At 64.0% G+C, this 8,625-nt stretch overlaps 2 protein-coding genes across 5 annotated transcripts in view; both read right to left on the bottom strand.

Moving 5' to 3' along the window:
- Positions 1 to 2,271, bottom strand: part of LOC128789699 (serine/threonine-protein kinase pim-2-like) — a 2,978-nt gene extending 707 nt beyond the window's left edge. The window contains exons 1-6 of the mRNA XM_053945868.1: positions 2,032 to 2,271; positions 1,369 to 1,627; positions 998 to 1,219; positions 795 to 898; positions 650 to 700; positions 24 to 345 (exon numbers count right to left, since the gene is read on the bottom strand). Of these exons, the coding sequence (XP_053801843.1) occupies positions 24 to 345; positions 650 to 700; positions 795 to 898; positions 998 to 1,219; positions 1,369 to 1,627; positions 2,032 to 2,271 (1,198 nt within the window). The remainder of the gene's footprint in view (positions 1 to 23; positions 346 to 649; positions 701 to 794; positions 899 to 997; positions 1,220 to 1,368; positions 1,628 to 2,031) is intronic.
- A 2,000-nt stretch (positions 2,272 to 4,271) lies between these two features.
- LOC128790273 (uncharacterized) lies at positions 4,272 to 7,838 on the bottom strand. Of its 4 annotated transcripts, none has more exons than XM_053946878.1 (6): positions 6,741 to 7,838; positions 6,166 to 6,590; positions 6,021 to 6,071; positions 5,347 to 5,713; positions 4,781 to 4,957; positions 4,272 to 4,457 (listed from the first exon to the last, which is right to left on the bottom strand). In XM_053946878.1, exons 1-6 carry the CDS (start codon positions 7,744 to 7,746, stop codon positions 4,354 to 4,356), a joined length of 2,130 nt encoding a protein of 709 aa, XP_053802853.1. In that variant the 5' UTR covers positions 7,747 to 7,838; the 3' UTR covers positions 4,272 to 4,353. The 4 variants fall into 4 exon arrangements, with proteins under 4 accessions (XP_053802853.1, XP_053802852.1, XP_053802851.1 ...); XM_053946877.1 differs by having other exon boundaries at positions 4,272 to 4,957; positions 6,166 to 6,269; positions 6,369 to 6,590; XM_053946876.1 differs by having other exon boundaries at positions 4,272 to 4,957.
- Between the last annotated feature and the right edge of the window lie 787 nt (positions 7,839 to 8,625).

Genomic DNA, 8,625 nt, shown 5'->3' with positions numbered 1-8,625 from the left:
CTCCTGGAGGAAGGTGCCGCAACCGAAGTCGATGAGCTTCAGGTCGCCACTCTCCGGGACCACGAGGAGGTTCTCTGGCTTGATGTCCCGGTGCAGGACGCCGCAGGCGGTGCAGTGCCGCACGGCCTCCAGCACCTGGTAGAAAAGCCAGCGCGCCATCTCCTCGCACAGGAACTCGTGCTCCTGCAGGAACTGCAGGAGATCCTGCGATGCCTCCGGACGCTCCATCACCAGCACAAAGCTGTCAGGCAGCTCAAACCAGTCGAGGAGCTGGATGATGTTGTGGCAGTCAGAGCCCACCTTCTCCATAAGCACGATCTCCATGGGCACGCGGGTGCCGTCGGGCTGTGAGGAGGAGGAAATCAGTGCCCCCAGCAGGCCTGGTGCTGCCCTGAGGCTGCGCCGCGCCCTGCCTGGGATGCCCCAGTGCCCCTTGCGCAGCCTCCCTGGTGCTTGGGTTTCCTCCCTCCCAGGGGATGCTTGGGGTGCCCCCTGCCCAGCCCCACCGCTGGCGTTTGGCATGCCCAGGCCCGCGATGCCGCGGCTCCACGCTGCCCCCGCCATCCGCCGCCTCCCACTCCCAATCGGCGCCCCGGGACTCTCCCTGCCCGCCCCGCAGCGCTCTGTCCCGCTGGCCCCGCTCCCTCACCAGCTCGACCCACTGCAGGACGCTCTCCCGGGCCACACGTTTGATGGCCACCTGCAAGCCATCGAGAGAGCAGGGCTGAGCTCCAGCCTTGCCCCTCCCCACCGCTGCCCCTCCTCCCACGCCCGGCCGTGTCGCGGCCACTCACCGGGCTCCCATCGGAGAGGCGGATGCCCGAGAAAACGGTGCCGAAGCCACCGCTGCCCAGCTGCGGGCCCAGCTGGTACAGCTCCTGCAGCTGCTTCTTTTGCCCTGCGGCCAAGAGCGAGCCATCAGCCTTGCGCCCAGGAACCCCCCGCAAGCGCCCGCCAGGGAAGCGGGCCGGGCCACCGCGGGCCGCCTTGCTCTCACCTGCTTCCTGCTGCGCGCCGGGCAGTGGCCGCCGCCCGGCGGCCGACGGGCCGGCGAGCGGCAGAGCTGGGCCAGGGCCGCGCGCACAGGCGGCTGCAGGAGCCCCAGTGCAGCGGGGCAGGGCGGCACCGTCGTCGTCCCCGGCGTCGTGGGCTGGACTCTCCTCTTGACGAGGGCCGGGGCTACAGCCCGAGGCTTCACACAGGGGCGTCCCAGGAGCAGCTGCAAAGCAGACGGCCTTTTTCAAGCCGTGCCATCAGAGGCACTGGAAAGAGCCAGCGACTAGGCTGCTCTCAGGGGCCCTGGCCTGGCCTGGCCGTGCCCCTAGAGAGCCCCGGGGGTGCCTCAGACAGCTCCTCAGGAGATCTCACCTGCTATTAGAAAGCCCTTCCTGGCAGTCGAGGGCTCTCTTGGGGCAGCTTCCTGGAGATGGAGGAACCTCCTTGGTGTCTGGAGGCTGGTCTCCACCACCAGGCTCGGGCTGTCGCCAGCTGGCACAACCGGCACAGCGTCCTGGCCGCTGTGGGATGACCACTGCCGGCTCCAGGACGCTTGCTGCTCCCGCCAGCTTCTCCTGAGACGGCTCCCCTGCATCGGGCTGGGCTCCCATTTGGACTTCTGGGCTTTCCCCTGCCACGTCAATGGTCAGGATTGAGCCCGTGTTGTTGAAGTCCGCGAGTCCAAGGGAGCTGGGAGACCTGTCCACGGGCTCTGCACCTTCTGCAGGCTGACAGGTCTCACTGAGCCTCTGCGAGGGGTGGAGGCTGTCAGAGATTGCAGAGGCTCCTGGCAGGATGCAGGGGCTCTGACAGCCTGAGGTTCCTGCATGGATGGCGGCTCCCCCCTGCTGTGCCATCCTTGCAGGCCTTGAGGCTCTCCCAGGGATGGAGAATCTTGCTGGGAGCAGCCTCTGGAAGGGATGGAGGCTTCTGCAGGAGCTGGACAAGCCACAGCAGGGCAGGTGGCCTCGCTGCAGCAGCTCCTCCAGTTCTTTCCACAACGCCTGCCACATCCCAGAGTAGAGCGGCACACACGTCCCCTTGCCATCCCAGAGCAGCAGCATCAGTTCCTGCAGCTCCTGGGCCACTGCCACACAGGGGCCGCAGCTGCAGGAGCTGCCCAGGGGGCTCGCGGGAGCACGTGGCCGCTTGCGAGGAGTCGCCCGAGGCCTGGGGAACCTGGGAGCCGCAAGGGCTCCTCGCGTCCTCCGTGAGCCTCTGGGCCGCACCCTGGGGCGCTTGCTCCTCTTTGCTGTCCGCGTCTGCCGGCTCCATGGTTGCCGGTGGCCAAAGGCCCACCAGACAGCCACAGCGGCCAGCAGCAGGACAAGCGCAGTCATCAGGATGTCACCGTCACCCATGGCTCCGGCACGTCCCATCGCAACTGCACTGGCAGCTGCGGGCGCTGGTCCGTCTTATATAGCGCCGGCCCGGTGATGTCACAGTGCTGCGGCCAGCACAGCCCTGGGACGTCATCACAGCCCTGCCTGACGCCAGCGCTCAGCCCCTTTGTGGCATCACAGCCCAGCCCGCCTCAGGGATCAGCAGAACCGGCAAATGGCTGAAAATGGACATGGCCAGGGAAGGAAGAATGGGAGCTCAGCCTGTTGCAAGGAATCCTTCCCTGGAGCCAGCGGCACGTCAGGAAGAGTGCTGCTGCCAGCAGCGTCAAGCCCACGGCTCCCAGGACGTTTCAGCGTTACCAGCTGGAAACACCCGTACTCTGTGCCTGAGAAGATCCTCCAGAGACAAAGGGAGCTGAAGTTCCTCTGTCTCTGGGGAGCTCTCCTGAACTGGCTGTCGAGGGCACCAAGAGTTTCTTGTTAGCAGCTCACTGACTTCTGCTGCGCCTCTGCTCTAAATAAATCGGGATTCGCCAAGGAGCGCTCATTGTGCTCCCACTGCTCTGGCTTGGACTGGGATTCGCTTTCTTTCTTCCCAATAGCTGGCACGTGTTGGGTTTGGATGGGAATGCTGTGCATCAAACAGGGGTGGTTTGGTTTCTGCTGAGCAGGGCTTGCCCTCTTCAAAGACTTTGCAGTGTCCCTTGGTACGCCAGTGCAGTGTTTTCCACTGGGAAGGGAGGGATGAGCGTTGAGGACAGAGGCACCTTAAACCAAAGAATGCACCTTAAACAGCTTTGCCGCGTCTCTGTCCTTGTTTGTGAGGTGACCATCCACATCCTGGAAGGAGACAGTGTTATTTCTACAATGGTTTTTTCTTTTTTTCCATTAATGTATTTAAAACCCCTCTTTTTATTGTGCCCCACATTTCTGGCCACCTTCAGCTCCACCACACCAGCTTTCACCACACCAGATTTCTCCCTACGGTGGCTAGAAGCATCTGTGTATTCTTCTCCTGACCTGGATTCCACGGGGCACACAGCTTCCTTTTGCATCCTCTTGCCCAGAGAAGATGCCTGTCCAGGCAAGCCAGCCTTCTGCCTCGCCTGCTTGGCTTCCCACATTTGGGCATCGCCTGCTCCTGTGCCCTTAGGAGGTGATGTTTCCAAAGCGACCAGCACTGATGGAGCCCAGTACCTTCAAAAACATTTTCCCCAGGGACCTTGCTTAGCAGTTCCCCGAGCAGCCTGAAGTCTGCTCTCCTCGTGCTGCGAGCTGAGGCTTTGCTGGCCCTTTTCCTCTCGTCAGAGCTTTGAGGCTCCGTTTATTTGTGGTCGCTGTGGCCAAGACGGCCGCCAATCCCAGCTTGGCCCAGGGCAGGTGGGGCTCAGACGGCGGCCTGGCTCTAAGGGGACTCAGCTGGAGAGTCCTGGGCTGTGGGGGGCTCCTCCCTTACTGGGAGGAGGCTCCCCAGGGAGGAAGAAGGCTCTGGCATGAGCCACGAGGCCTGGTGTGCATTGGCCTGCTGCCAAAGGGAGGGAAAGAAAGAGGAAGAGTTCATCGGGGCTCAACTTGGAATGACGTTCTGCTGCTTCTTATTCTTCTCAGGGCTTTGGAGAGGAGACGTCTCTGTCCCTGAAACCCGCCGACCCTTGGAATGCACACACAGGCCCGTGTGTCACTTCAGGAGATGCCAAGAAGCCCTGCCACTTTGAAAGGGCAGCTGTTGTTTCTTGCCTTGGTTGCATTTCTTGGCTTGGTAAAGCGCCTCCTACCCGCACTACAGCCTGTGCTTGAAGACACAAAAGCACCACCCCGGAGGAAAGGCATGGAAAGCTTGACCAAGACTGAAGGCAGCACTCCGATGTCCCCTTTTCCCAAGAGGTTTCTTTAGCTGAAGTTGCTGACAAGGACCAGACTTGACACAGCGCATTGGATTTGTTGTTTTATTTGTGGGGTCCTCAGTCCTGCGTGGGACTCGGAAAGCGGGTGCTGCAGAGGCTCCGGCAAGGCATCAAAAACGCCTGCCCTGCACCCAAGGGTGGCGCAAGATCTCCTCCAGCTCTGGCCTGTCCGCAGGGTGCTTGGCCAAACACCACTGGATCAGATGTTGACACTCTGGGGAGAGAAGCCAGAAAGCGCCGGTCACTGACAGAAGTCTCCTGCCCAGCTGCCCCCATCGCCTGCAGGGCCCGGGCCACGCCGCGTGTGCTCAGGGCTGCGCCGGCCTCCCGACCGACTCTGCCCCGCGCGGGAGAGCGGCACGGCGGGACACGGCCGCCTCCTTCGGCCGCCCGTGCCACGCTGAGCCCGTCGGCACGGGCCGCCTCCTGCGGCCGGCCCTTGAGGGCAGAACGACGTCCCGCGGAGCTGCGTGAGGGCCACGCCGGGCTGCGCGCCGTCATCTGCCAAAGCCCACCTTCTTGAGGCCGGGTACCAACCTGGAGAGACCTGCTGCCAGAAGAAGAGCTGCCCCAGCACGATGTCATGGTCGTCCCTGAAGGGGAGGCTCCCGCAGACCATGACGTACAGCAGTACGCCCAGGGACCAGACGGTCGCCCCATGGCCGTGGTAGCAGCCAAGGCAGATCCACTCGGGCGGGCTGTACGCGTGCGTTCCTAGGGGAGACAGGCGGCGCTGTCCAGGCGCAGGCTGCTGCCTTCCAGAGCCTGGCGCCAGCCTCCTGGCTGAGGCAGGGGCTGCAGCCGCAGCCACAGCTTCCCCCCCAAGGCCACCCTGCGTCCCCCAGCCAGCTGGCCAAAGGCAAGAAACCATTCTGCAAGGCAAAGGAGGCCAGCGGAGCAGCCCAGGCCCTTGTGGGCCTGCTGAGCCCAGGGGCCGGGAGCTGGCTTTTGCCGCCCCCCTCTGTCGGCAGGGCCGGCAGCCGGCTTCTGGAGCACGGCATCTGCCTCGTGCCAAAGGGCAGCTGGCTGAAGGCCGCAGCCCAGGAGGGAACGGGGCCGTGCAGTGCCTGGCACCGGGAGCAGGGCCCAGGCCATGGGCTCACCGGCAAACCGCGTGAAGACCTGCTCCTGGAGGAAGGTGCCGCAACCGAAGTCGATGAGCTTCAGGTCGCCACTCTCCGGGACCACGAGGAGGTTCTCTGGCTTGATGTCCCGGTGCAGGACGCCGCAGGCGGTGCAGTGCCGCACGGCCTCCAGCACCTGGTAGAAAAGCCAGCGCGCCATCTCCTCGCACAGGAACTCGTGCTCCTGCAGGAACTGCAGGAGATCCTGCGATGCCTCCGGACGCTCCATCACCAGCACAAAGCTGTCAGGCAGCTCAAACCAGTCGAGGAGCTGGATGATGTTGTGGCAGTCAGAGCCCACCTTCTCCATAAGCACGATCTCCATGGGCACGCGGGTGCCGTCGGGCTGTGAGGAGGAGGAAATCAGTGCCCCCAGCAGGCCTGGTGCTGCCCTGAGGCTGCGCCGCGCCCTGCCTGGGATGCCCCAGTGCCCCCTTGCGCAGCCTCCCTGGTGCTTGGGTTTCCTCCCTCCCAGGGGATGCTTGGGGGTGCCCCCTGCCCAGCCCCACCGCTGGCGTTTGGCATGCCCAGGCCCGCGATGCCGCGGCTCCCACGCTGCCCCCGCCATCCGCCGCCTCCCACTCCCAATCGGCGCCCCGGGACTCTCCCTGCCCGCCCCGCAGCGCTCTGTCCCGCTGGCCCCGCTCCCTCACCAGCTCGACCCACTGCAGGACGCTCTCCCGGGCCACACGTTTGATGGCCACCTGCAAGCCATCGAGAGAGCAGGGCTGAGCTCCAGCCTTGCCCCTCCCCACCGCTGCCCCTCCTCCCACGCCCGGCCGTGTCGCGGCCACTCACCGGGCTCCCATCGGAGAGGCGGATGCCCGAGAAAACGGTGCCGAAGCCACCGCTGCCCAGCTGCGGGCCCAGCTGGTACAGCTCCTGCAGCTGCTTCTTTTGCCCTGCGGCCAAGAGCGAGCCATCAGCCTTGCGCCCAGGAACCCCCCGCAAGCGCCCGCCAGGGAAGCGGGCCGGGCCACCGCGGGCCGCCTTGCTCTCACCTGCTTCCTGCTGCGCGCCGGGCAGTGGCTGCCGCCCGGCGGCCGACGGGCCGGCGAGCGGCAGAGCTGGGCCAGGGCCGCGCGCACAGGCGGCTGCAGGAGCCCCAGTGCAGCGGGGCAGGGCGGCACCGTCGTCGTCCCCGGCGTCGTGGGCTGGACTCTCCTCTTGACGAGGGCCGGGGCTACAGCCCGAGGCTTCACACAGGGGCGTCCCAGGAGCAGCTGCAAAGCAGACGGGCCTTTTTCAAGCCGTGCCATCAGAGGCACTGGAAAGAGCCAGCGACTAGGCTGCTCTCAGGGGCCCTGGCCTGGCCTGGCCGTGCCCCTAGAGAGCCCCGGGGGTGCCTCAGACAGCTCCTCAGGAGATCTCACCTGCTATTAGAAAGCCCTTCCTGGCAGTCGAGGGCTCTCTTGGGGCAGCTTCCTGGAGATGGAGGAACCTCCTTGGTGTCTGGAGGCTGGTCTCCACCACCAGGCTCGGGCTGTCGCCAGCTGGCACAACCGGCACAGCGTCCTGGCCGCTGTGGGATGACCACTGCCGGCTCCAGGACGCTTGCTGCTCCGCCAGCTTCTCCTGAGACGGCTCCCCTGCATCGGGCTGGGCTCCCATTTGGACTTCTGGGCTTTCCCCTGCCACGTCAATGGTCAGGATTGAGCCCGTGTTGTTGAAGTCCGCGAGTCCAAGGGAGCTGGGAGACCTGTCCACGGGCTCTGCACCTTCTGCAGGCTGACAGGTCTCACTGAGCCTCTGCGAGGGGTGGAGGCTGTCAGAGATTGCAGAGGCTCCTGGCAGGATGCAGGGGCTCTGACAGCCTGAGGTTCCTGCATGGATGGCGGCTCCCCCCTGCTGTGCCATCCTTGCAGGCCTTGAGGCTCTCCCAGGGATGGAGAATCTTGCTGGGAGCAGCCTCTGGAAGGGATGGAGGCTTCTGCAGGAGCTGGACAAGCCACAGCAGGGCAGGTGGCCTCGCTGCAGCAGCTCCTCCAGTTCTTTCCACAACGCCTGCCACATCCCAGAGTAGAGCGGCACACACGTCCCCTTGCCATCCCAGAGCAGCAGCATCAGTTCCTGCAGCTCCTGGGCCACTGCCACACAGGGGCCGCAGCTGCAGGAGCTGCCCAGGGGGCTCGCGGGAGCACGTGGCCGCTTGCGAGGAGTCGCCCGAGGCCTGGGGAACCTGGGAGCCGCAAGGGCTCCTCGCGTCCTCCGTGAGCCTCTGGGCCGCACCCTGGGGCGCTTGCTCCTCTTTGCTGTCCGCGTCTGCCGGCTCCATGGTTGCCGGTGGCCAAAGGCCCACCAGACAGCCACAGCGGCCAGCAGCAGGACAAGCGCAGTCATCAGGATGTCACCGTCACCCATGGCTCCGGCACGTCCCATCGCAACTGCACTGGCAGCTGCGGGCGCTGGTCCGTCTTATATAGCGCCGGCCCGGTGATGTCACAGTGCTGCGGCCAGCACAGCCCTGGGACGTCATCACAGCCCTGCCTGACGCCAGCGCTCAGCCCCTTTGTGGCATCACAGCCCAGCCCGCCTCAGGGATCAGCAGAACCGGCAAATGGCTGAAAATGGACATGGCCAGGGAAGGAAGAATGGGAGCTCAGCCTGTTGCAAGGAATCCTTCCCTGGAGCCAGCGGCACGTCAGGAAGAGTGCTGCTGCCAGCAGCGTCAAGCCCACGGCTCCCAGGACGTTTCAGCGTTACCAGCTGGAAACACCCGTACTCTGTGCCTGAGAAGATCCTCCAGAGACAAAGGGAGCTGAAGTTCCTCTGTCTCTGGGGAGCTCTCCTGAACTGGCTGTCGAGGGCACCAAGAGTTTCTTGTTAGCAGCTCACTGACTTCTGCTGCGCCTCTGCTCTAAATAAATCGGGATTCGCCAAGGAGCGCTCATTGTGCTCCCACTGCTCTGGCTTGGACTGGGATTCGCTTTCTTTCTTCCCAATAGCTGGCACGTGTTGGGTTTGGATGGGAATGCTGTGCATCAAACAGGGGTGGTTTGGTTTCTGCTGAGCAGGGCTTGCCCTCTTCAAAGACTTTGCAGTGTCCCTTGGTACGCCAGTGCAGTGTTTTCCACTGGGAAGGGAGGGATGAGCGTTGAGGACAGAGGCACCTTAAACCAAAGAATGCACCTTAAACAGCTTTGCCGCGTCTCTGTCCTTGTTTGTGAGGTGACCATCCACATCCTGGAAGGAGACAGTGTTATTTCTACAATGGTTTTTTCTTTTTTTCCATTAATGTATTTAAAACCCCTCTTTTTA

Source organism: Vidua chalybeata, chromosome 6, assembly GCF_026979565.1.
Source record: "Vidua chalybeata isolate OUT-0048 chromosome 6, bVidCha1 merged haplotype, whole genome shotgun sequence".
Lineage (NCBI taxonomy): Eukaryota > Metazoa > Chordata > Aves > Passeriformes > Viduidae > Vidua > Vidua chalybeata.
Note: the sequence above shows the minus strand (reverse complement) of the source record. Positions and strands in the feature narration are given on the sequence as shown.

Bases quoted from the DNA above. Each gene is read 5' to 3' on its own strand.
- LOC128790273 (XM_053946876.1), bottom strand. From the start codon at position 7,746: ATGGGACGTGCCGGAGCCATGGGTGACGGTGACATCCTGATGACTGCG. The intron at 5,714-6,020 runs GTGAGGGAGCGG...TCCTCCTCACAG, and splicing joins TCCTGCAGTGGGTCGAGCTG to CCCGACGGCACCCGCGTGCC. The intron at 4,958-5,346 runs GTGAGCCCATGG...TGTCTCCCCTAG, and splicing joins GGTCTTCACGCGGTTTGCCG to GAACGCACGCGTACAGCCCG.